We start from the raw sequence: 27,191 nt of genomic DNA on the forward strand, positions 1-27,191 counted from the left end.
TTTCTGTCATCAGTAGCATAATTGTTGTTAAAATACTGTAAAGGTGTTTGCCTTCCATTTCCACTTTCTGTTCCCAGGCTTTCCTCAGAACCACTTCTTTCATACCGATTTACAAAAAATTCAAAATTATGGGCAATTATGGAGGTGGTCTGGGTGCCAGAGCTCGGTGTGCCCACTGAACTTGGAGTTCACTTCCATTTGGCAGTTTCAGCTACTTAATTGGCAGCTTGATGACAAAATCAGTATCCAATCTACCTTATTTTCCCTCAGAAACTCCGTAAAATTCTTTGGATTGTTTCTCTGGCTTCGGCTCTCCAAATTCACAAGTTTGTCATTCATTGCTTTGTTCCTTTCTAATGTCTCAAGCAACGCGTCCTTCATTTCCAAGCAGCTTCGAGGTCAGCTATTCGGGTCTGCTGTGAAAAAAAGTATGATCCCTAGGGGGCTATGACAAAAAACAAATGAGAACACCGCATTTCATAGTTGAAATATTTTTTATTATGTAAGACATGATTGCAAGAAATTTTTTTGTTTATTGATAGTTTGTGGAACCAGGACAAAGCTTAAATCACCATAACAACAACTTGGAAGAACAGCCACATAGGAAGCAGGGAATGTCCATGGTGTCTGCTGATATGGGTCTTGTCAGCATGGTACGCCAGGGAATCCTCGCCCTTCAGCTTCTTCCCTCAAATTCCAGTGCAGGTAGGTTCGACTTTTCTTTATTCTTCTCCTACTGAGATGATGAGTTTTTCTTAAAAAGAGCAAAACATCTCTTCTTTTCAACATTTAAAAACACACTGTGAATAAATTATAGAATGTCATCATAACAACTATGCACAGTAAAAAGAAATTAGTTAACCCAACTTAATTTAATTGTTTCAGTTGGTAACAAATAATTCAATTAAGTGTATACAAGTTAATTTATTAAGTTTAACCAACTCAAGTTATGTCCATCCAACTCAATTCATCCAACTCGGGCGGCTGTCCCAGGTTAAATTCCAGCCTGATGACCTTTGCTAATGTCTTTCCCCTCTTATTTATTAAGTTAAACCAACTTAATAAATTAAGTTGGTTAAACTTAATTGAATGACTAGTTACCAATTGAAGCAATTCAATTGAGTTGGTTCAACTCTTCTTTTTTAGGTGTAGAAGATGTTCAAACAACGGGCTGACCCGTTCAAGCGACAACTTCCGGTTCAAAAGCACTGTCGTCCAATCAGTGATCTCTCAGGTCTCCAACTGGGACATACCCTTTCCGTTTTCGTCAATGTTGTAGTGGTTTGTACCTCAGGGCCACCGTAGATTTGACTGATAGAACGGTCCACCAAGTTATGTCTGCATGTTTGCGGTTAATAGTACAGTAGTCACCCCACTGCTGCTAAGTGAGTGACTTTCTTACTATAATTAGCAACATTTCAGACAAAAAAAATTACTATTGGTCAAAATCCAAAGTGGCAGGCCAGGTTTTTAAAGACTGTCGATCAGCCAGAAAATTTGCGATCAGTGCATCCCTAATTTTAATAATATTTTATGAATGCTAAAAGGCATTCACACTGTTGCGTTCCTGTTTATCATTAATCTTTATTATGTGAATGCTGCACAGGTATTTACACCCAATTTTATGAGGATTTTGCATGTGTCACTGGTTTGTTCATAGAGAACATTATTCAGCAATTAATTATTTGTTTATATCCCTATTTTGGATCAACCTCTCATATACAGCAGGGCAAGATAGAATTTCTCCTGTGTGTTTTAGGCATCATCATAATCACTGATGGGGTGACAAGTGTTCCTGATGTGGCTGTGTGTGAAACATTGCTGAACCAGCTCAGAAGTGGAACTATTGCTTGTTCCTTTGTACAGGTATCTTTATTTAAATGTTTTAAAACTTGCTTTCTGTATATTTAAATTGTTATATAGACATATGTAGAACATATATTACTAGACCTGTTGCGATAAACGATAAATCAATTAATCGTACAATAAATTAAAACTGTCAACGTCATTTTAATCATCACCTTTATCGTCTCTTCTGGCCATTTTCTCTTTCTGTTGATGACGCTGAATGAAAAAAGGCTCAACTCTGCTGCTCTCCACTGACCCTCCCTTTCTCATTTCCTCAGTGTAATGTCCAGTTCACACTACACCATCTTAGAGCTGTCGGCCGATTGTCGGCCCATTTTCAAAACCTGAGAGATCACACATTAGCCCAGTTTGATCCTGCCATGTGGTGTCCAACAATGGGAACAAAATAATGGCTACAAGTCCCGTTAACTAAGTTTAAAACCAGACATTAATCAATGCTTTACTACAATCTACCTGCAGTGCATGTGGCTCTAGTGTCAGCGTAACGTCCTGACTGAATGAAAATCATTAGAATCTATTTATGTCACGTTAATAAAGAACAGCTGAAAAGTTACCGGGTTCATCAACTGTGTAACAATTTCACTCCAACTCCTCCCCTCATCATTTCTATATTCTTTGCACCAAATGTTTTCTAAACATTAATGTTGTTCTCACATATCATCTCCAATGTCTGCTGGACTTCGGGTTGCATCTAGTCAACTGTTTGAGATTCCCCTCTGTAATTTCCCCTCAGTAAGCGCTGAGGAGAATCCGGCTTTCTGATTGGCTACCTGTCACATTCAACAGACTGCGTTAAGCTCCCAGTGGGGAAAACCCCTGATTTAGATCAGAGCGCCACAACGATCTACAGTAACACACCACACACTACAGGATGATCGGTTATGAAATCACAAGCAACAATCTTAGAACATCAACGTTCTAAGATTGCCGTAAGGGGAAAATGTAGGTGTGAACTAACATGTAGTATGAACTATTGCATCAGGTAGTCGATGTTCCATCTTCTCTATTTAAATCTTACTTTAAATAGAGAGTAAGATTTAAATAGGGCAATATGGTATACAGACTTCATAATCTGCACTCTTTTGGTTGAATGCAGTATTTATTTACACTTTGGTGTTTTTATTCAAGTACATTTTTGTTAATGGAGACTGTTGTTTTGTTTATTTCATCAGTTCCAGTGTTAAGTATTCTTTTGAAAATAAATGTATCTGTCTTTGGCAGGAAATTGCAGGCATTATTATGTCATTTCCATTAAATCAGTGTAAAAAGGTCTTCAAGCAATATGATTATTTATTGAAATAATTCTAGAGGCAATCGCTCAGCAAAATTTGTTATCATGACAGGCCTATATATTTCTGTGCATGTATGTCATACACAGTAAATGCAAAATTTTTATTTAACTGAAAATACTAAGTTGACTTTCATCAAAATACTCACTTTCAGTAAGCTACTTGGAACTTGTGGTTGAAAAGACTCTCCAACTCACTCTATTTAAGAGGGATTAATTTAGAAAAAGTATGTTTTTAATAACTGAGCTTTTTTCTGTGTTGTAAAGTACTTTGACTCAATAATGAATGCAAGAGGAAGGACCAGGACTCAATCAAAAAAAATGAGTTTAAGTTAAATGAATAAAATTTTTTTGTTAGTTGTACTACTTCATTTAGTACTGCTTACTTAAAATAAGTTAGGTTTACTTAGTAATCTTAAACTTACTTTTTTAAATCTTCTTGAGACAATGATTTTGCATATTTTTTGAAGTAAGGTGAACTAATTAGATTTTACTGTGTGCAGTATACTCTCAACCTACAGGAAATATAGTCTCCTGTTACAGGAGACTATATACAACCGCCATGTTGTTTTATATATGTAGTATAAAACAACATGGCGGTTGTTTTATACTAAAACAACAGTCTCCTGTAGGTTTTAGGTTTTGATTGACTCAAGTGATTGAATTACCTCTTCAGCATGCTATCAATGCCTGTTGAGCATGAATGGAACATGCCTGTTCCATTCCTTTTTTTTTTCTTTTTTCCCCACCAGGGGGTCTTTTTGTGGGCTTTAGTGTCCCTTATTCGAAAGTAGGCTGACAGGAAGGGGGAAGGGGAGGGGGGAAGACATGCGGCAAACGTCGGCCGGGTCTGGGAATCGAACCTGCGACCACTGCATCGAGGACCGAAGGCCTCCAAATGTGGGTCGCGCTATCCCCTACGCCACCACAGCACGCCCAGCCTGTTCCATTCCTATCAGAAACTAACCTAATGGTTGAATGAAGCAAATTTTTATTTCTACGTCTGCCAGGAGTATGAATACTTTTGAGCTTAGCTGCAAATTAATAATACAGCTTTTGTTTCTACTTTTAAAAGTTATCCTGTAGCAGCATTTTAATAATTCCTTTTAACTTGTGGTTGTACCTTTCTAGGTTGGCGGTTCGTACTCATATGACTGCAGTTTTGGCTACATCCCAAATGTAGAACTGATGAAGTTCATATCTTTGGCCACCGTTGGGTCCTATTTGCCCAATTGCCCCGAAGTTGACCAAAACAGCCAAGAGATGAATGCCTACCACAGGGCCTTCCTAACCTACACTTTCCTCAAGACCCCAGAGTCCATGAACTCTGAGTACTTCTGTGGTGAGATAATTAAACTTCTATGATGGCCACACTATATCTGTATCTTTTGTTTGTGATGAAGCTGACAGGGGAAGCAAGAACATTTTCTGCTTTAGCTATATCTATGTCCAAGGTATCCTCTCATGGTTCCAAATGTTGCAAAGATTGAACCTTTAAGGTTCTCCTACGTATGAGAACCGGATTAACCTTACAGTCAAAATAGATGTTTGATATCAGGAAGATTTTTCCACAGACACCTAATCACTGTTCTCTCAAGCTTATAAAGTAGTTGTAATGTCAGCAAGATGGCTTCATCACTAAGAATGCTGGAAAATGCAGTACGATCAGGCTGCTTCAGAAAATGGGATTAATATTTAAACATACCCTCCTTAACTTTGAAGAGTGGGACACTGGTCACAGACTTTGGAAGGAGATTATATGAATATTTGGAGAAGAACTATTTCCATAAGTAGAGGACTATAAGTAAATTGGTGTTAACTTGCACACGGGGCAGGAGATGCAATTGTTAAGCTGGGCAAACTGGGCAGAGCTTTTGTGTTTCAAAAGCTCTGTCCAGCTTTTGTGTTCCTAAGGTTGTTACTTTAGGAAGTTCAACAATAGATTAGGGCAGGCTATGAGTAACTATATAATATCTGAACACAATTGTGAACTAACCTACTAATTCAGATCCAATTACCAAGTGATTTCCATGAAATAATACCCAAAATGTTCTTAATTATTTTATTATTCATCAATACCTGCCTAAAGTATTAAAAAGACAACAGATAAGTAAAAATTCATCGCAGGTGTTTTTGAACAGCAAATATATAATAATAAGCACTTTGCTCCAACATGAGTTTATTCGCAAAAAAGTTCAACTTTTCAGTTAAAATGCTTTAAACCAATTAAAAGATGAAATAATAATAAAAACTAATACATTACCAGAAAGTCAACATAAAAATATACAAACAAGAATAGAACCAGTAATTTGTTGATTCTATGTTGCAGTGTGTTTCTGTGTTTGATATGATGTAAAGCACTTTGAAATGCCTTGCTGCTGAAGTGTGCTATACAAATAAAATTTGATTGATTGATTGATAATTTATAAACGATGCAATGATATCCCAGTTCAGTATGAACAGTGAGTTCTGAAAACCGGGTTTATTTAAGAAGAATTTAGAGATGGTTCCAAAATAGCTTTCAAATCAGATTGGGTTGCACAAAAATATCTTGCGGATTACTCGGACAGCAACATCAAAATATTTAAGAATAAAACATGAAGTAACTCCAAATGGTAAGTAGTAATATCACCGTTCACTCTGAATATACACAGCCCTGCTCAAAATTATTGGCACCTGTTCATGTTTTGCATAACTGAGTGAATATGTTCAGAAATAAATGGAAATGTTCAAAATGTTTGTCAACTGTAATGGTTCACTAGAGGAACCCAGAAAATCAGTCATGACCCAGGAGTGAGCAGTAAACTCTGATATTTATTAAAAGGCATCTTAAACCGGGCACACAGGATCGTCAGCTGCAGCACTGCGAAGGGGGGCGGAGAGGAGAGATTGGTGACTGGAGAAATAGCAAAGAAGGGATCCGTTAGTGTGTGTTGAAAGGGAACAATAACCTGGCTTGGCGATCAGTTACTGCAGTGATCGGCTGAGGAACAAGGAGGAGAGCAGATGCTACGCTGATGCAGAGGAGGAAGTGCCTGAGGAGGGAAGCGCTGATGCAGGGCAGAGTACTAACTTTGTGGGGCAGCAGAAGAACCAAATCCAGATCCAAATCCTTAGTCAGACGGGCCGAGGTCATGGGGCAGAGAGCAGAATCCGTGGGAGTGGGCGAGAGCGGTGTAACTGAAACAGGCTTGGGTCGAGATCCAGATGGGCGATCAGTAACAGTCCGACAACGGCGAGGCAAAAGGGGCAGGTCCGAGGAACAAAGAGTGGTCGTAACTATGAGGGCGAGGTAGAAGTGCTGGAAAACTACTTGCTGAAATCGATCGATAATCTGGCAGCGTGGTTGTGACTGAGAGGGTTAAGAAGGGAGACAATTAGGAAGCAGCACAGGTGCGAGGAATAACCGAAATGAGGGGCGTGACTTGCCCCCTCATTTCTGTTATTGGCTCAAACAACAAAACAGAGTACAATGAGAACATCACAGTCAGCAAGATCTTTCAGTCAGAAGTCCAAAGCAATTCAAAGTAATTAATTTAATTTGCAACATAGATATTTTAATTCCAAAGGACAAAACAGAAAACCAGCACTATCATTGACACCCCTCCTTAATATTTGGTTGCACTCTCTTTGGCAGCAATGACGGCCTCCAAACATTTCTTGTATTCATCTATAAGCTTCTTGCACTTCTCGGGTGGCATTTTCTCCCACACTTCTTTTGTAGTATGCTCATGCTTTGTACATTTGCAGGGTTCCTTTTTCCAATGTCAGATTTCTGCTCCACCCAAAGATTTTCAATTGGATTGAGATCAGGACTCATTGCTGACCATTTTAAAACAGTCCATTTTTTCCCTTTCAACCATGCCTGCATGCTTTTTGATGTGTGCTTACATCCACACCACGACTAAAAACATATGCATCTGGACCCAGACCCCCTTTAAAGCAAAGACAAAAATTTAAGTGTCCATCACACAGCAGGGCATCTTCTATCCCTTGTGAGACTTCCTTCATTTTAGACTAACATTTTCCTCCTCCCAAATTCAGAATGGTCACTTGTCTGAAGGCAAACCCGACAACCACAAATTCTACCAATGTAGCTGTAGAAGAACTTCTGAAAAAGTCCTTAACTGAGTTAGATCAACATAATAGCATAATACATATCAGTCTCTATAAAAGTAATCAAGTCCAGGGCTAATTTTAATTGTACAGGTTTATCAGAAGAATAATAATAAAGTAAAGAAATCCTAGAGACAGCTTTGCATTAAACAAGCTATAAAGAACTGTCTGAGTATTGCAAATGGCTAGTTTAATACCACAAATAAACTGCTTGGATCCAACTAATAATTATTCCACTGGTGGGCTAGAGTTAGGCAGATGAAGAGAGCCAATATAGCGCTTGGCATTCTCAGGTGAAGCCAGGAACCTTCGACTCCCATTCTCAGTCATAATGAATAGTTTGGCTGGGTAGCACAATGCAGGCTTGAGTCCTTGATCACACAGTACTTTCATAATCCCACGGCAAGCTGAGCGCTGCTGTAAGACCTCCGGGCAATAATCTTCAAAAATGTGAAACGGGGTACCCTTGTACTTCAACTTGCCTCGTAACTCTCTGGCTTTGCGTGTAAGCAGCTCCCTGATTTGATAGGGTTTCTCACTAGGGTCCGGCCTCACACTTAGCATCTGGTGTGCTCAATCCAGCTCTGGAGCCTTTTTCAGCATATCTTTCCCGAAGACCTCCAGAAGTATTTGAGAGAAAAATGTTGTCGAATGCGATCCTTCTATACTTTGAGGAAGTCCCACTAACCTAGCAGTGGCTCCTACTTTCAAAGTCAATTAGCTTAGCTTTCAGTCTGTTCTCTCCAGTCACCGTAGCTAGTTCAGCTTGAATTGACTGTATGTCATCGCTCATGGTAGTGGCCACATTCTCCAGTGATGAAATCCGTTGGTGGTTGGTAGAAATGGTAGATTCAAAGTGCTCCAGTTTTGTTTCAAGTTTAGTGAACGCTGCAGAAGCATTTCTTGTGGTCAGCTAACGTAGTCGTTAGCACAGCCATGATGTTCCCCTCGTCTTTTTTCTGCTCTTTTTTTATTCTGCTCGTCATTGTCTGACTATCTGGTTGCGATTCCATTGCAGCACTATAGTTACTATTGGATTAACAAACACGAGGCGAAATTTAATAGGGTAGTAATGTTTTAGGTGGGAGCTTCAGAAAAAGGGTCTACTCCATCTTGCAGTCCAACCAGAAGTCCCCCTGCAAAACTTCTTAACTTTACAGGGATACCAAGGCCTTTAGAGATGGCTATACCGTTTGGAGGTTTTGGGCTAGCAAATAATAGCATTTGTGGTGTCCTCAGACAGCTCCTTTGTCTTTACCACTATCACACATGAAGAGGGAATAACAGGTGGCTTTTAAAACACCAACAGGATCATTTATTGGATAATTCATGTCACATGGGTGGAAGCAGTTCATCACAGGTGATCCTGTTGCAAATCCTTATTTGTGATTTGCAACATCTGAGCCAAATTGGGTTTCCATACTGATTTGCAGCAAAGGGTGCCAATACCATTGACACGGTAAACATGTTTTTCTGTTTTACTCATAATGTTTATCCTTTTAAATGTTTTTAGAATTTGCTGTTTTGTTGCCAAACAGCAAATTAAAGCAATCTGCAAAACAATGTCGTTTCACTTGATGAATTTGCTTCAGTTAATATTCTGTACTTGAACTTCATGGGTGCCAGTAACGGTGAGCAGGTATGCTTAAGGTTCAAGATTTGCTTGTTTAACTTTTTTCAGAAAAAGCAGTCAAGTGAAATGCTTGAACTGTTTTTATTGGTAGTTCATTTTAAATCACACTATTTATACCATTAGAATGAAATAAAAAAATAAAAAAATATATAAAAAAAGAGAGAAATGTATATATAATTTTAGTTTTCAAATGAGCTGATGATGCATGTCATCCTGCACTGACACTAATTTGTAGAGTTTCTCAATACTGATGATGAGTAAACCCACAAAATTGTTGATGTTGTAGTTTCCCAGGACAAACTGTTCAATGAGCACCTAGTGTCAGCCAGTGGTAACCCAGCCCTGGTCATGAGGAGGAAGAAGCACGCAGAGAAAGAAGTCCATGCACATTTAATAAGTGTGGTTTCAGTGCGACTGAGAGAAGGCTACACCATCAGAGACATCAGCCTCACCAAAGGTAATTAACTCTTTTCAGTAGTGACATTTAAGAGATTTGAAGTCTCACCAAGATGTTCAGAGTACATCCTGTTGTTTCCTTTAGGAGGGACACAGCTGGAGGTGAAGTTGGCACTGCTATGGAAACATAACATGCATATTGAGTACCTAGCAGCTGCCGCTTGGCCTTTGGACTCATCCAACAGAAGTACTAAGGTGGAGGTGACAATGGAAGGTAGCTATGACATCCTGCATGATATCAGCTGCACACAGCGGAAACCCATCACCAGTCCATACCGCACTTCTGTCATCCGGCGCTTCTGGAACACACTTCAGAGGTACTGTTTCTCAAGGTTTCCACTCAGACATTACATAGCAGCGAAGGCAATGTTTCTCAAACTTTTTCAGGCTGAGGACCACTTAAGCCATATAACAAATAGTCATGGACCACCTAACCTGAATTTGCCCCCGCGTTGCGATAACGCATCTTAATATATGTAGGCCTGTCACGATAACAAATTTTGCTGAGCGATTAATTGTCTCAAAAATGATAATATTGTTTGAAGACCTTTTTTACACTGATTAAATAGAAATGACATAATAATGCATGCAACTTCCTGCCAAAGATAGATACACTTCATTTTAAGAACACTTAACACAGGAATTGATAAACAAAATAAACAAAACAACCAAAAATAAAATGGATTTTCAGTCTCCATTAACAAAAAAATGTACTTGAATAAAAACTAAACAACATAAAGCCAAAGTGTAAATAAATACTGCATTCAACCAAGAGTACAGATTATGAAGTCTGTATACTATATTGCCCTTCAGTAATCATTAAATTTAAATAGAGAAGATGGGATGCAATAGTTCACACTACACAATTTTTTGCCCCGATTTTCCCCTTACGACAAACTTAGAACGTTGAGCGTTCTCTAAGATTGTCGCTTGCGATTTTGTAACCGATCATCCTGTAGTGTGTGGTGTGATAAGGTAGATTGTTGTGGCTGTTCCGATCTAAATCAGGGTTTTTCCCCGACTGGGAACCTAGAGGCCGGTCTCTCAGGTTTGGAAAATGGGCTGACAATTGGCCAACAGCTCTAAGAGCGTGCAGTGTGCGCTGGGCATTACACTAAGGCAGGGGTGCCCAAACTTTTTGAGACCAGGATCGACTTTTTCTCTCACCAGCCAGCTGAGATCTACCTTATGACACATAGACATAAAAATTGTAAATTAAACTCTATTGACTTATTTTATTTGCAAAATGTACATCAGTTACAGTAGAAATAATAAAGTGATAGAAAACCTAATGCAGTTTCTTCCTCAGTGAGATTCTGACTAGGAGGAGGTTACTGGTTTCTCAGTCAGAAGCTGGTTGCAAACTTGAGGCCAGGAGTTATCAGTCAGTTATGGTAGATCTGAAATTTGGTTTGATGACCTCAGTATGGTACATCTCAGACTGATAGGAGGAACCATAAAACACGTTAAGGTAAAGACAAATATTCTAAAGTTGGGATATAATTAATTTAATTTCACATAATTATTGTGGTAGAAGCCAATTGTTTGTTAAAATTTAATGAAATATATTTGTCCTATTTGATGTTTGTTATGAATGACGTATACTCACAAACAAATGAGGTAATTAATCCAATGTTTAGAAACTACAGCGGCTGACAAGGTAAACAAAGGTAAAATAACCACTCCTACCTTTTTACTCCCTCTCTCTCTTTCTTTGTCGTGTAAGCACACCCGTTGCCATGGCAACCGCCTGCGCCCCGCAAGTCAAGCAGAGATTACGTTAAAAACATGCATTCAGTCCGTTACTATATCAGGTTTCCAGGCTTGATATTTATTTCTCGATTATTAATAAGCGCTCCCTGAACACAGCGGTGGTTGATTAGCTAATTTAAACTCCTGCTCTGCTAGCCAGTCGGTCTTGGAGTCGCCTTTTTTTGTGTGTGTTAATGGAACTGTTACGCACTGAATTGCGCAACACCTTGTTGAAACAATAATTACTGAAAATATTAATATTAACACGTTTTGTAGATTTTTAAAAATTATTATTCTTTAATGAAGCTACAAGCGTTTTGGATCTTGGTGAATATTTTTAATAAGCTTGTCAGACGAGGAAGTGCTGGTCTCAGCGTCCTGGCAGCGTTCAGTTTGTCACCTACTGCCGAGATTGACTCAAACCTTCCCGCGATCGACGTATTGAGCACCCCTGCACTAAGAAATTGAGGAAGGGAGGGTCAGTGGAGAGCACCGGAGTTGAGCCTTTTTTCATTCAGTGTCATCAACAGAAAGAGAAAATGACCGGAAGAAACGATAAAGGCAATAATTAAAATGACATCGATAGTTTTAATTTATTGTGCGATTAATTGATTTTTTGTTTATTGTGACAGGCCTAAATATATGATGCAAACTGGAATGAAAATATTAGCTTCTTAACTCCCGTATTGCTGTTTTTTTTGTTTGTCCTAACTTATTAGGATGAACAAGAGTGGTGCTGTTTGGTAAATGTGACTGGCCACAACAAAGCCATGAACATGTCTAGTTGGGTATTTTGAGTTATAGATTCTGAAAGTCTAAGCTTTCCAATGATGTCAAACACTTAGAAATAAAAAACAAAATGGTTCTTTACTACCAAGTGTTATGTGCATTAATAACAATTAGGGCTATTTGGGATTTCGAAGCACAATTATAGAAAAGTAGACTTTTTAACAGAAACCAATAATAATTTTCTGCACCATTAAAAATAATTAACCTATTTCTATCAATTTTATTTATTTATTGTATTTCTATTTAATATTTTTTGATTAAATGAAAAGTAATAATTGCTGTTGACCTGAAAGCAGAGCATCATTCACTACCAGCAAAGTTGTAAAACTCAAAGAACAGTTCTGACTAACTGGAGAGGTTCCTACGGCTCACTGCATAAAGCTGGTCAAAGGAATTCATTCGTGAGTTAAAGACACATCAACACTCTCAGCAGCAATGACTTAACTTCCTCTGATTTTATGATATTTCTGGAGTTGTTTTCTTTCCAGTGGTATATGCAACTTTTCTTTTGAGTAATCTGTTTCCCAGTTTCCCATCATTTTCTATAACACAATCATTTGGTAAGCTAGCTATAGCATTGAGCTCACATCACGGCACATAAATGGTTGTCCACATGTACCTTGTGGACCACAAAGGGGCGCCCGCAGACCACAGTTTGAGAAAGACTGCACTAAGGGCTATTATTTTTGAAATGGGTGAAATGTATTTCACTGATATGTGTGTCTTTCCCAGCATCAACCAAACTGATCAGATGTTGGTGCATCTGCAGTCATTCAATACAATCCCCGAGAACTACAGGATTCCAGAGAGCACCAAAAACGGAGTCCCTTTATTCTACATCCCTCCTGGCTCTACAACTCCGGTACAGTGGAATACACTTCTCAGGACACTCCATCCTGCATGTTTTCTTTATGTTTCAAAATGCATTTACATTGATGAGTTGGTCACATTCACACAGTGTATTCTCAGGTGGGCCCCAGGAAATTGCACACAGAAAATTTTACCAGTATGTTAGAGACTGTATTGGTCTAACAAATGTTTTTAATGGAAATCCACCTGACCAACCTGTTTATGCCAATTTAGGAGATTATGAACATAAAATGTGTGTTTTGTAAAATCTATGGTTCACTGGATTATAAAAAGATTTGTGAAAGGATTCCTTCCATTAAAAAACTGCTCTGAGTTGATAATTAGGTGGTTATACACACATGAACAAAGTCGTTGGCACCCCTCTGTTGATGATCGAAAAAGCCACAATGGTCACTGGAATAACTTGAAACTGACAAAATGAATGAAAAATAACAATGTACAGCAAATTAACCAGTGGAAATCAGACATTGCTTTTGAAATGTGTTTTAACAGAAACATTTTTAAAAACATTCTAATGAGGGGTGCTGTGGTAGCGCAGGGGCAAAGCACGACTCTGTGCCTTAGTTCTTGTGCCAGTTGTCGCAGGTTCAATTACTGGCCTGTTGACATTTTCCGCATAACTTCCTTTTCTCTCATTATCCTCTTTCCTGTTGAACCCAAATCTGGGAAAAGTCTAGATTCCCACCCTTGTCAAAGGTAGCAAATATCTTAATTAAATTATAACAAGAGACGATGTCAGAAGCATCTCAAATGGGCTGAAGAGAAAAAGGACTGGACTGCTGCTCAGTGATCTAAAGTTATGTTCTCTGATGAAGGTAAATTTTACATTTCCTTTGGAAATCAAGGTCTCAGAGTCAGGAGAAAGAGAGAACAGGCACAGAATTGCTTGAGGTCAAATGTAAAGTTTCCACAGTCAGTGTTGGTTTAGGTGCCATGTCATCTTCTGGTGGTGGTCCACTGGGTTTCCTGAGGTCCAACTTCAACACAGTCATCTACCAGGGAGCTTTAGAGCACTTCTTGCTTCCTGCTGTAGATGTGCATATTTAAAAAAAATATTTTTCTAACTTAGAACTTTCTTATTACGTGAGAGAACTGGAGCGAGGGTTGGGGTGGGCCAAAATACCTGTGGACAGGTGAAGTCTCATTGACAGTTAAAACATTTGTTTGATTGGAGTGATTGTTCCAAATGGTTGCACAACTGCTCAGTTGTAGAAGTAGTTTTGTCTAGTTTTGTTCTTCACCTGTTTATCAGCTTATTGTGGCGCACTGAAATAAAACTATTGACCACTATAAGAAAAATGTGCCCTTTCTTGCATCTTGACAGAATGAACAGAAACCAAACTGTTTTAGATTTGTATCAGGGAGAATTTATGGATCTAACATCAGTTTTCTCTGCTTTATTTTAAATTGTATTTAATAGATATGTCTCATAATAAATGATGGTTCTACTAATATTTTTATGACAGATTTCTGCTCATCCTGCATTGGAATAGAATGGTTTTCTAGACATAACTCAATGAATCGCATAGCGACTAATAGGGACTGCCCAAACCAGTAATACACATAAATTAGCAGGAGTATGAAAGACGTAAAAAATAATTAACTGTACTACATTAAGAAATTATATTTAATTCTCAGTGCTACATGAAGCTCATTTAGAAATAATGCAAGTTAAAAAAAATTTTTGCAACAGGTAAATTAAGTCCAATATAGGTCTATATAAGCTAAACGTGAGAATATATATGTATCACTGCACATGGTTAGTTTTCAGTAGATTTTTATGTCTTCTGCCAATTTCAAGTAATTTCAGTGACCATTGGCAGCTTTGAGGTCATAAACAGAGGGGTACCAACAACTTTGTCCACATGTGTATATGACTGAATTCCAGATTTCTTTATATAACATTGATTAAAGGTTGCCAGAGCTTCTTTCTGGCCCCCAGGTGAAAAGTGTAATTGCTAAGAGCCGTTTCACTTTCCCAATCTGGTTATCTAGTAGTAAAAACAGCCTCTTTTCTCCGTGTTAATCTTTTTTAACTAAATTATGTCCTCCTCCTTCAGGTTTTGTCTTTGCAGCACAGTGGATCCAAAGACCCGTCTCAGTCCCAGTTTGCATCATTCTGGAAACCCATACTCTCTATGGACACAAACTTTTGGCAACGATGGTTACACATGCACCGCATTGCTATTATCCTTGAACATGACTTGTGAGGAACACATCTCTTTATCTTTTTATTCAAATCATTTGGATTTATAAAGGTTCATGTGGCTATAACTATGATAATGATGGTAATAATACATAATGGTGGAGTATATGTTTCACTTACAGTATGAGGGAATTTCAGGGGTAGGGAACAGAGTGACTCAAAGCACTACAGGATATATAACACAAATCAGTGGAAACTCAATTTGCTGATACATTGTCACCGGGGTGAAAATAGATGATATAAAGAAGGAACCGTACGACAGACCTGTTGCAACAGGAAGGTCATCTGACCTGAAGGAGTTTGGTTGAATAAACATAGTAGCCAGAGATGCGAGGGCAATCAGGCAAGAGCCTTAAGTGTAATAACAAAGGAAGATGACCTATTGAGAAGGATGATGTAGGAAGTTATATCATCAGCTGCTCTCAGCTTAAGGAAGATAGAAAGTTTGATAAAGAGCTTAAAATGGTTTAAAGAGGAGATGTACAGTTAAATACAAGTGGAATTAATTTGATACCGTTTTTTCTGTACTGTTGAGATTTACCTAAGAAAAAAAATGACATAGCATGATCAGAAAAGTTTTAATGTTTAATATGATTAGAAGCAGAGAGAAACTAATTCTCTTCCATGTACATACTTATTGGAACTCCCTAGTGGAACATATTATAGGTAACACTTCCCAATTTGTTCTTACCTTTTTTGTCTTTGGTATAATTTTGCTAAGGTTATATGTACTTAACCTGATCAGTCAGATTGTGGGTCAATGTTGTCCCTCCAGACCTGTTCCCAAACACCTGCACACAGCTGGAAACAATGGCCGCTATAGCACCATCCAGTGTCGGATCTCACACTCTGCTCTCACATCCTTGTTGAGGGACTGCAGCAGCTTTGTATTGGTAGAAGGTTACTCATATGTCAAACTCATATACAGGTAAAATATTTTTTTTTTATCACTGTTGCAACCATCACTCTTTCTGTGCTCTTTAAAAAACATATTCACGTTCTTCATTCTTTTGGAGAACATAATACTGAAACGTTTTTTTTTCTTTGACTCCACAGCTCATCGGATCAAATTCCCACATCCTTTTATCTGGTCCGTCTGATCTCCAAGACACCTTGCATGGTTCTGCGCCTGGGCTTTCCTATTGGGACGGCAGCGAACATTAGAAACAAGGTACTTTTGCATCTTGAAGATAAACAATCATCCCAATATCTTAATTTCCTGTGGGACGCAGGAGAACTTGTTATGATTAGATTTATTGTCATTTCACAGTTATGCCAATTATGTTAGAATTAAAGTGGATCTACAGCAGAGAATAATAGATTTAAAAAGAGACAAGTTACCCTTACCAGCAACTGTGGCTAGTAGAGAACATTTTTATTTTCCACCTCTGCATATGAATCCTTGGTATTTATATAAAACAAATCCAATGTCTTGTTTTCTCTGGTAGAGTAGCTGACAAACTGTCAGTTCTTCTAGAAGTGAATAATTCTCAGAGTCTGCATAACTTTTAAAGAATTATTTTTGGTTAGTACTTTTTAACTGGAGTTGATGTACCACTATGTCACTGGAGTTGCATAGTGGCACAGTCAGTAGCATTGTTTTTTGCAGCAAAAAGGCCCAGGGTCTTTCTGAATGGAGTTTGGGTTTGAGCGTGGGTTCTCTCTGGGTGTTCTTGTTTCCTCCCAGAGTCCAAAAACATGACTGTTAGATTGATCTCTCTAAATTCTCCCTTGGTCTGTGTGTGCATGATTGTTTATCCCGTCTGTCTCTGTGCTGCTCTGTGATGAACTGGCAACCTGTCCAGGGTGAACACGCCTCTCTCCCATTGACCCTGGAGATAGGGTCCAGCACCACTCAGGACACCACTAGGGATAAGTGTGCAAGACGATGGATGGATGGATGGACTTTGTCACTGCTGTTTAAAGTAGCTAAATATTTGAAGCAAGATAGATGGATCATGGGGAACACAGGATAATTTTTTATGATTTTGTTGTGCTTATATTTATTATTTTTCATGTTTTTCATTTATTCAGAGCAGTATATTGTTGATTCAGTAGTGAGGAACCTGATGGAATGTTTATCTTTTTGCATGCAAAAGTGAAACAATTTTGGTGATTCATCCTGCTTGTTTGTCTCCCTCTCAGCTGGTACCAAACAGCCCCTGTTGTCATTATTTCCAGTTCCAAATGCAGGTCATGGCATTTGGAACTGGAAATGCCACCTATTTCTATATAATAAAAAAACTGACCCTGCCATCCTGTCCTAACCCCTAGATCATTGCAGACAAGGATTCATATCCTCTACAGGTACCTGGACACCCTCTTTTGAGGCCTTTCTACCTCAACAGGATTGATTATGATGCCTCAAGCTTAGCTCTCCTATCTTTAGGCAGTTTGGTCCATTCTTCTTTGCAGAATGGACCTCTCCATCTCTGCATCCATTTTCTGATCTCTTCAGAGATGCTCCTGTCCAAGGTGTACCCCGCCTCTTGCCCATTGACCGCTGGAGATAGACACCAGCCTCTCTTCCAAACCCAATATTGACAAGAGTCTGTGATAAAGGATAGATGAATGGATGTTCTGGAGCAGGTTTTCATCATGGATGTTTCTGTACATTGCTGCATTCATCTTTCTCTCCATCTTGTCTGCCAGTTCATATTGTTGTTAAATATTGTCATAACATGATACGGCCACTACAATTCTTTCCTATTAACCTGATGTGCCTGGTTTTCTCCAAACATGATGTCTGACATTCACACCAAAGAGTTCAATCTTTGTCTGATTAGACCAGAGAATCTAATTTCTCTTCCTCTGAGAGTCTTGCAAGTGTCTCTGGTAAGCTGATGAAATGCATGGCAAATGGGAATATGTGTGTAGAATTTTAAAGACAGAGGTTAAGTTAATATAATTTGGCATAAAGCTGTAACATAACAAAATGTGGAAAAAGTGAAGCACTTTGAATAATTTCTGAATCCACCTTAAGCCCAGCTCTCTGCAACACCATGTCAAGACTTCTTTTTTTAAAATGAAGTAACTCTTTGGTCTTCTTTCAGGTCTGGGTGTTGGAGGCTCTATATTTTTTCCATTTGTGTGTGTATTTTTTTTCTGGGGTGGGATGGCTCTTTTCCCTTTTGCTACTTTGAACGTATCCACTTCACTACATGGGCAGGAACAAGCACACTTACAGTACTTTAATAAGTGAAAGTAGCCAAAGTGTCAAAGACCTTCTGAATGCCTGGACAACTATAGATCAAGACCACTTTATTAAGAATATAATTTTTAATGTTAAATGACCTAGGTTTTCACTGGCAGGGTAGAAATAAAAATGGATGTGGACCGACATCCATTTTGTTGGTCCTGTGACAAGACAGGTTTTTAAACTCTGTATCTTGTCACTATTTTTTGTTGGGTAGGATAAGGTTAGGGTTTTTATTTGCACTAAGTAAACCTAAAGTTTTTAATTAGCAGTTTTTGTCCCAATAAACAAGTCAGACTACAGTTGCATGGATTTAGTGATATACATTATGAACCTATGTGCAAGGTGATTTGGTTGCATTATGACGGTTGTTTTGTGTAGGACTTGGCTCCAAACACAGAAAGTTTCCTCTGTTGTAATCTTACCCCCTGTGCTCCACCTGTCTTTATTTAATCTCTAACTGGACAAAACTATCAGATTGTTACATGTCAAAACACAATAACATTAATCAGAACACTTAGTTAGATCCATCTGTGCTGTACAAACAGACTGAACGGTCACAATGATCTATAGCTCATTACTCATAGCTCTTTTTAAAAAAATCAGATTGTGGAGGAGCTGCGAGAGCAAATCCTGAAGCTTCGATTCCCTCACCGTGTTCAGAGCAAAGAAGCAACACCGAAGGCCAAGAGGAAGACAGTGGGCCATGTGTCTCCATCTAAATCTCACTTGGTTCCTGTGGCCAAGCCTGCTCTGTCAGATAGACCCTGTGTGGTGGTCCTCAATAAGCCTCTTGAGAAGTTGCTGATAAGGTTTGTATGGGTCATTTAAGACATCCTCTTTTTCATCAGAGAATAGGATTTTACCCTAAAATGAACTTCTTTACAGGTATGAGAAGCTGCCACAGGACTTCAGGACTCCCTTTATTTTCAGCATGGAGAATTTCCCAGTGCCCTTCAACAGCGCTGTGCCCCTCAGCATGGCAGCTAACCGAACAGCCTCATCAACCCTGGCCTCGCTGTCACGTTATTTCTTACACCGCCGGTGGGTGTGGGGAGTACAGAGCAGCCATGGACCTGCTGTGACCATGCAGGCCATCGCTCACATCCTGTCAATGCTCTCTGAGTAAGTTTTCAGTCTTAGGAAATTTTGACATTTTAGTTAGTTTTATAAAGTAAATTACAAACACCAAACGTATTAGAAAATGTTAAAGTTTGAGGGCATTAGCTTAGAATGCAGTTTGATAACAGAGGGACATTTCTTCAACTAGCAAAGAATAAAGGTCCACTCTCAATCCACTCAACCCACTAGGCATTACAGGCCAAAACACTGTGAATTGAAGGAGTAAAGGCAGTGGTCACATTATTCTATATACATAATGGAGTAACTAAATATTTAATTAAATATATGGAAAATATGCATATGATGCTGAATATTATCTACCATCATCTTAAGCTTAAAACCAAACAAGCTAAACCTAAATAATAACTTCTGTGGTTGTTCCCTGGTGACCTCAAAAGGGTGACATGAAAATCTTTTTTAACATCCTCGTAGGATTCGCCTATCAGAAGGTTTTCACTTTGCCTCTAGTGGGGATGGCATCATAAACATGGTGATTGAGCTGCCAATGAAGGTAAAAAACAAGAGCTGAGAGCTGATTAGTCTATAATATCTATATATTCATGTGTGATTTGTAACCTGACGCCTGTTCTTTTTGTTCTCATCTTTGTCATCAGATCATGTCAGACAACAGAGAGCAGGAGAGTCACTCTTGTATTGTTCAGTACATTCTGTTTCCACCTCACTCAACCTTTAGCAAGGACAGGTATGACTGCCACTGACGTTCTACAGAATCCTTTTCAGTTGGGTTTTGGTTAAGGTGGACCAGCAGTGTGACTTTGATATTGGCTCCATGTCATCAGAGCAGTCTTTCCTTGTAAAACATATGAGTTGTTTCCCCACCTATTGAAATCTTCCTGGCACTCTAGCTTTTCTACGGATGATGACAATGACACAGAGGTGGAAGCTGTGGACATGGACACAGAGCTTAACCTGGTGACAGAATGTTGGGTAGAACCACAGAGTGGCTCGGTGATGAACTGCATGGACCAGCATCGACATTTCCAGGGCCTCGTATACCAAGACATTCCACAAGCCGTGCGTATCACCTATGCAACAGCATTTGAATAGACTGACTAAATCTTTGAGTGCATATAATTGTTTTTTTTGTTGTTTTTTTTTTTATTGTCAGCATGTAAGATGCCGTCATGCTTTGTTCAAAAAAATGTTGTTTTTTTTCCTAGATTTTCCCAAGGGATTTGGCATGCATGTCCACCATGATGACATTTGAGTATTTAAATCAGCTGTGTCAAAATAAGGACCAGACCTGCTCTCTCCCCACTGCACATAAAGTTGTCCAAGGTAACAAAGGAGCCCCTTAAGATGGACTAACTGTACTTAACGCACCATATAGATTTTTGCTCTTTAGCCGACATTTTATCACCACTTTCACAATTTCATACTAAAAATGTATCTATTTCCATTAACTTATATTGTTTACAGAGTAAGTGCTGTTAAGCCTAGTTGTGCTGAGTGAGTTTCTTTTTGTATTGCTAATGTGTGAAGGCTTCTGTGTGCTGATCAATGACTGTGCTGTTCTTTACAGGAGATGCAACTTTATCTGAGGACAGCATCCAAATGGTTCCCTTCCAGTTTGATCTTATCCAACTTCTTCCAAGTTGTCAGCAGGTTGAACTCTTCTTCCTCACATTCAATACAGGTACTGTATCTTTTCATCTCCCTCTCCGCTGTGCTTAGGACTGACATTAAAATAAATTCCTGTGTATACATGCATTCTACAACATTTGTTTTATTATTATTATTACTCCTTCATTTATACAGGAAAATTTCTTGTGACTCATTGTCTCATTTACAAGAAAGACCTGTTATATACATCACCAACTATTTTCCTTGAAATTTTTCTGCTCAGGTGTAGCGAATGAAGATCTTATTCATAGCCCCTCCAGTCCCCCCAATGAGCTCCTTCTCAGTCTCTTCCACACCAGCCTGGAGCAGGAACTCAGTGACAGAGAGGTCCCGTTAGCTGCAGCTGACTATTCTGCCTTTGTGAATCACATTTTAGAGCGAGAGAGAGACGACCACATCCCTCCTTTCTCTTTGTCTCTTATGAAAGGTTTGTCTGTGTTTCCCAAGCCTAACTGATATCTTAATCAACGTGGATGGCTTTGTAAATGTTATACTTTACTCTTCCTTTGAGAAAACAGTGAACATTATGTTTTTTCCTGTTTTATCAGATTTGATATAAATTATTCAAACTTCTTATCTGTCTAATTGTGTCTGTTCTGTTTGTCCTTCAGAAGAATGTGTTAAACCTACAGAGAGAAAAGACACCATTTCTGGCAGCAAGGATGTCTTGGGATCTACAAGCACTTTACAGGTATGTAATCTCATGCATTCTTATCCGTATTCAGTCAGGTTTACCTTGAGGGTATTTTAACTTCTCTATAATACTAAGGCCAAGTCTTTTAACTTTAAGACTGCCTTTTGCAAAACCTGATATCTTACACCTTGCCAATATTTATTTACTGAACCAAATTGTAATGTATATAAAGATCTCTGTTTTACCTTATATTTCTCTGTCTTAATTTATACACACGTCTTTAAAATTTCACAAAGCACTCTTCTCGGGATTGGGCATTCATTTGCATACAGTAAGTATTTGACAGATGGTATATTTAACTGTAGAATACTTTATCTCGAGAATTTCTATGTGCATAAAAAGCCCAATTCCATCAACTCTCTCACTTGAAAGCTTATGTACAAAAAACAGATTTACATCAAACTCCCTTACTCTATCAAAAACAGGAGAAAATTTATCGGTAGTTGGCTTTGACAGCATTCTCTTTTAGTTGCACCATTAACAGTTTTCACAGATACGTCCTATCTAGGAATAATACAAAAAAATAACAAGTTGTAATATACATTTTAAGGACCAATGAAAAATGTGATGCTGTCAAAGGAGAATTCAGTTAGCAGTTGACACTTCTTGATGCTGGACTCATTGAAATAACTAACTGCACCTGCACAGTAATTTTCCAAGATTTTATCTCAGAACTAAGATTTAAAACTTCATTTTACATGCAACAAGTCAGTATTACAAGAATATTTACCTTGGTGTAATTTTTCTATAGGATTATGTTCCTGAAGTTGTGTTGCTTCTTCGGCGGAAAATGAAAACTAATTTATTCTGGTCTGTCCTTTGTAAAAGTAAAAAGTGTTTTTCTGGTAACTTGAGGAAACTGTTATTTTTCTGTCTATAATTTTGTCAAAACCTGATGTGAATATAAACCTCTTTTTTGACCTGATAACATGTTAAATATGCTGCTAAATGTTTGTTTGTTGTACATCTCATTGTAGAATGATGGAGCCAAATAGTTTGGCAACAAATTTGAAGGCTGCTCATTTTTGTAAATGTAGAAGTTTTAAGGGCCCAATAAGTTTCTTTTACACACTTCTTCAGTGATATAATGTAATATATCCTGTGGTTTTGGTATAACAATTTATTCCACATTATTTTAAAACCTTATAAGTACAAAACAATTTTTCCGCTATCTGTATGAAGAAATTTAACGGTTTAATGGGATAGGCTTATATTTTAAGTTCCTGAGAATTTTACCCTGATTGTTTTGTCATGTTTGAAAGAAATTCCACCCTTTGTTCACGTTTTTCAGACATCAAGATTTGATTAACCCCTTAATTGGCGGCGAAAAACGCAAAGTATTCAAACAAACTAGATTTGTCCCATTGATGGGATACCGCCAGTTAAGGGGTTAAAAGATGTTCTGTTGTCTCTCAGTCTCTATGACTATTTGAATTCTGCAAGTGTAAAAAACACACAAAAAAAGATACATGTCTTCTATCGTAGATTCCACATGCCTCAGTTAGCATGTTCAGTCTTAAAGTCCATGACAATTCACACAGAATATAATTGAGGAAGAATGGTGTGTTTGCAAAGGTATGTTCGTAGACTAGGGTTTCTCAACAGGGTGTTCAGAGGACAAAAGGGGATTCCGTTGGGGGGGCGTTTGCTCGAAGGTAAACTTTGCCTCTCATATGCACTACAATACCAGATTAGACTTTGAGCAACTTGCTAAAAACTGAGGTGTGTAACATTAAAACATGCTTGGCTGCAACTGTGTTGATGGCAGCTCTTCTTCTCTTCAGTGTTTCTGTTGGTGTCTTGGTGCAGCTCTGCGCTCCTGATACTAGTAGCTTCACTGGTAGCTTTTCTCAGCGTTACACCGGCTGATGACGTTACTGTGATTCACTTGTCAGGTTATAGGTCTCTGCTTTTCAAATATTTTATGTCCTAAAATATTTGAACAGACACTATTTTCAGATAAGAGGTAAGATAATATTGTTGAAATGCCATGAGTTTGTTGAGAACACATATAGTACTAAAAAGAAATATATTTTACAGACTATAACAGCAATGAACTTATTACTTAGTTATATTTTTAATTAGATTGTATTTTTATATTTATTTCTTCAATATTATTTTTTATGTCAGTGTTAATGTCATGATGGTGTAAAGTGACTCCATGACACTTTCTATTTGACTAACTAGGATTGGATTAAGAACCAGCTTTGTTCTTTGTAATTTCTGTCCAGTAAAAATATTAATGGATAAATCAATAGATAGGTCTATTGAAAAATATCACCCATGTTTCTGTGTATGTCTTCATTTATACACAAGTCTTTAAATTAAGACTTGTAATGTTAGAAAGAAATTGCACCCGACATGAACGAAGGGTGCATGTCCCATGTATAATACACAAGCATTTAAAATTGACTTGTGTATAAGTCAATTATACACTTTAAGAACTTTTGTTCTTAAAGCATTGACTTGCAGGGTAAATGCCATGTGGGTGACATTTTATGGATGATATGTCCGTTCTCCTGAAGGCAGCACAGAGCTGACAGAAACACCAAGGAGAAGACAAGGTATGATTGACATGGTTACAGTTCTACCCATGTTTTAGAGCTCAGTCTTTTTTCAAATTGTTCAAAGTTTAAACTGGTATTATTGTACATCTTTTATCTGGTCTTTTTGTGCAAGATTTAACAACTAACATCAGAAAATTGCACAGAAATATTTTATCCACTCTGCCTGTCTACTGATGAGCTTACCAATTATAAGTTGAATGCCCATTGCATTTTTCTTAGACACCTTTAAAAATGATTTCTACTTACATGGCTTTCTTGTTCTTTGGAAACTAATAATTCAGTAATGTGTTTCTCTTTTAAGGATTTTTGACGATGTTACGACTTTTAATTGGGGGCTCGTCCATTCAAACCCCTCCCATTTTTGGTAATGACTTTGCTGGCGGAAAAGTGTTTCCTCTACCAGAAGTTGTTGTTGTCCCAGTTTCATTTACCCTTGTTGCCGAATTAGTTGCCATTTCAGATGTATTTCTTGCATGCGCATTTCAGTGTGTGCAAGCTCGTAAAATGGGTGAAATTGTAGATTTGTCTGTCATTTATGGCAACATTTGATGAAACTCACTTTGTTCAGAATGACTGTAAAAATATCAGACTGTGATGTCTCAAATTAGTCCTGCAGATATAAATTTGAGTTTGAACATTAGGGAGATGTTGATCAAAGCGCAGCAGAATGATCAGTCACTGATTTATTTTTTTCTGTTGCAGATAAAAGTGGATTTAAAGCCCAAATGACATATTTTGTTAAACGGTTTTCTGATTAAGTCTTGGCACCCAGACTCCTGTGATTTGCATAGATGTTTAAAAACAAAAAAGGCGCTATGTTGATTTTGTGAATTTGTGGTTTTTATCGCAGGTTTTGTAGAATTTATTTTAGCTGTAGTTTGTCCGCTGAAGTCTTTTGTCTGGTCTTCATCTTGTCAGGTTGCATTTGAGTCCGCGAAAGCATTGTTGTGCATTGCACCAGTGCTGGCTGCGCCAAATTTTGAGCGTCCCTTTAAACTTGAAGTTGATGCAAGTTTATGTGGTGCTGGAGCTGTGCTTCTGCAAGAAGATGAGCAAGGCATAGAACATCCTGTCTGCTACTTCTCGAAAAAGTTTAATAAACATCAACTTCATTACAGTACAATTTAAAAGGAAGCTCTTGCTTTGTTACTTACGTTACAGAACTTCGTTTATATTGGTTCTAGTGTGCAAACTGTACAAGTGTTTACCGATCATAACCCGCTGGTTTTTGTCTCCCAAATGCAAAATTCTAACCACCGACTGATGCGCTGGTCTCTGTTGCTGCAAGATAACTTGCAGATTAACTACAAAAAGGATAAGGATAATGTATTAGCTGATGCTTTGTCTAGAAGTTTTTAACTAATTTGAATTAAACACTTAGGGGTGTGTTTAATTCTTGTGAATGAGGGTGTTACGACTGGCATCTTCAACTTATGTAAAAGTGAGGGTTCAGATGGCTGTCTCTGATTGGTTGCTAGACGATGACGGAGACGTCCAATTGGTGGCCACCTGGAGGTGACGAATATAAAAGTTGCTGACACGGACTTTCTTCCATCCATTCTCAGCTCATCCTAACCGGCCACACTTTGTTAACATCTTGTTAACCAACAGTGCGCTGCCATTTCTGTTTTCTTAGTTTTCTCATGTTTTTCTTAGTAAGGGAAGTAAGGTTTTGTCATTTGCTCTATTCACTTTCAATTAGGTAAGTTAGTTAATGTTCAGATAGTTTCCTTTTGTTTGTTGTTTTCGGCATTAGTTCTCTCTGAAGTCATATGCTCCACCAGTTGTAACATCTCAATCAAAAATACATTTTTTTTTTAAATAAATAACATCATAAGATGTTCAACTTTGTGTGTGTTGGCTGCTTGGAATCTGAAGAGGATGGATCCTTCATGTTATGATCTGGCCATCCCTAGATGGGTCGTGACAGACAACAAATACAGAAACAATAAAAATCAAAATGGCAACAATAATGATAGTAATATTAATTATAAAATGATATTTGGTGGATAATGGATAGGGGGCGCTGGCCCAAATAAGGTTGAGAAACACTGGCTTTGACAAACAATTATGGCAGTATATTTTTATTTGAAAGGTACAACTTAAAGAAACACAAGATTTCTGAACAATGTAATTTGGACAGATGAGCCTAAAGTGTGGATGTTTTGACTGCAATGCAGATCAGGAGAAAGCCAAATAGAGTATAGCAAATAGTCTCAAACAATTTGTAAAGCACAGCAGTGAAGGGGCGATCATTTGTTTTACAGCTTCAGGATCTGGGTGAATATATAGACTTTATATAGCACAGACTGGTAGGGACATTGGGCTAAGTTGCTTCAAGTGCCTTGCCCACATCAACATGTGCCCAAAGGAAGTTGGATTCAAACTCATAGTTTTTTGTTTTGGAAGGTGATTTACTCAACCCACTGAGCCACAATGCTCTGGGGACCTCAGCACACCTTAAAGTCTGTGTATTAAAGTTGTTTTAAAATTATGTGGTGTACCATAGAAGTTTGTCAAAAATCGAATGGCCAACATAACAGAGAACCCAAACACATCAGCAAATCTGATTGACTGAAAAGGAAAATAATATTCCTAGAATCAAAGAGGGTGTAGTTTCTTATTATATTTTATATTACTAATACGTTCATCCGTGGATTAACGTATTAGTAAAGGGAAACTTTGTTACTATTGTAACCAGCCTTTAATGGAACATGGTAGGACCAACATGTATTCTTGCAACAATGTAATAAACATGTATTTTCAGAGTTTCAGTAATGCAGACCTTGTTGATGAAGAACCTCTGCTGTTAGAAAGAAGCTCATTCGTACCACAGTGGAGGTGCTATGCCAAGTACATTAACTCCCAGCAGCTCCTCCTCACATTCCTTCCTGCCACCTTTGCAGGTACTCCTCTACTTTATTTTTGTGTACTGAGACAGAAAACACCTACATTTTTACTTTAAACTAGAGATTAGATGTGTGGATGA

The 27,191-nt window shown here is 38.1% G+C and overlaps 1 protein-coding gene across 7 annotated transcripts in view; it reads left to right on the forward strand.

Moving 5' to 3' along the window:
• szt2 (SZT2 subunit of KICSTOR complex) overlaps nt 1–27,191 on the forward strand; it is a 139,594-nt gene that overhangs the window by 17,043 nt on the left and 95,360 nt on the right. For all 7 annotated transcript variants that reach the window (XM_044130336.1, XM_044130331.1, XM_044130338.1 and 4 more), the window contains exons 6-24: nt 543–705; nt 1,760–1,866; nt 4,289–4,499; nt 9,193–9,363; nt 9,448–9,679; nt 12,636–12,765; nt 14,834–14,979; nt 15,755–15,907; nt 16,036–16,150; nt 18,782–18,987; nt 19,064–19,300; nt 19,730–19,808; nt 19,912–20,000; nt 20,164–20,332; nt 20,479–20,596; nt 20,841–20,954; nt 21,165–21,368; nt 21,553–21,632; nt 26,970–27,108. In XM_044130336.1, the coding sequence (XP_043986271.1) occupies nt 543–705; nt 1,760–1,866; nt 4,289–4,499; nt 9,193–9,363; nt 9,448–9,679; nt 12,636–12,765; nt 14,834–14,979; nt 15,755–15,907; nt 16,036–16,150; nt 18,782–18,987; nt 19,064–19,300; nt 19,730–19,808; nt 19,912–20,000; nt 20,164–20,332; nt 20,479–20,596; nt 20,841–20,954; nt 21,165–21,368; nt 21,553–21,632; nt 26,970–27,108 (2,863 nt within the window). The remainder of the gene's footprint in view (nt 1–542; nt 706–1,759; nt 1,867–4,288; nt 4,500–9,192; nt 9,364–9,447; nt 9,680–12,635; nt 12,766–14,833; nt 14,980–15,754; nt 15,908–16,035; nt 16,151–18,781; nt 18,988–19,063; nt 19,301–19,729; nt 19,809–19,911; nt 20,001–20,163; nt 20,333–20,478; nt 20,597–20,840; nt 20,955–21,164; nt 21,369–21,552; nt 21,633–26,969; nt 27,109–27,191) is intronic.

Source organism: Gambusia affinis, linkage group LG10 (genome assembly GCF_019740435.1).
Source record: "Gambusia affinis linkage group LG10, SWU_Gaff_1.0, whole genome shotgun sequence".
Classification (NCBI taxonomy): domain Eukaryota; kingdom Metazoa; phylum Chordata; class Actinopteri; order Cyprinodontiformes; family Poeciliidae; genus Gambusia; species Gambusia affinis.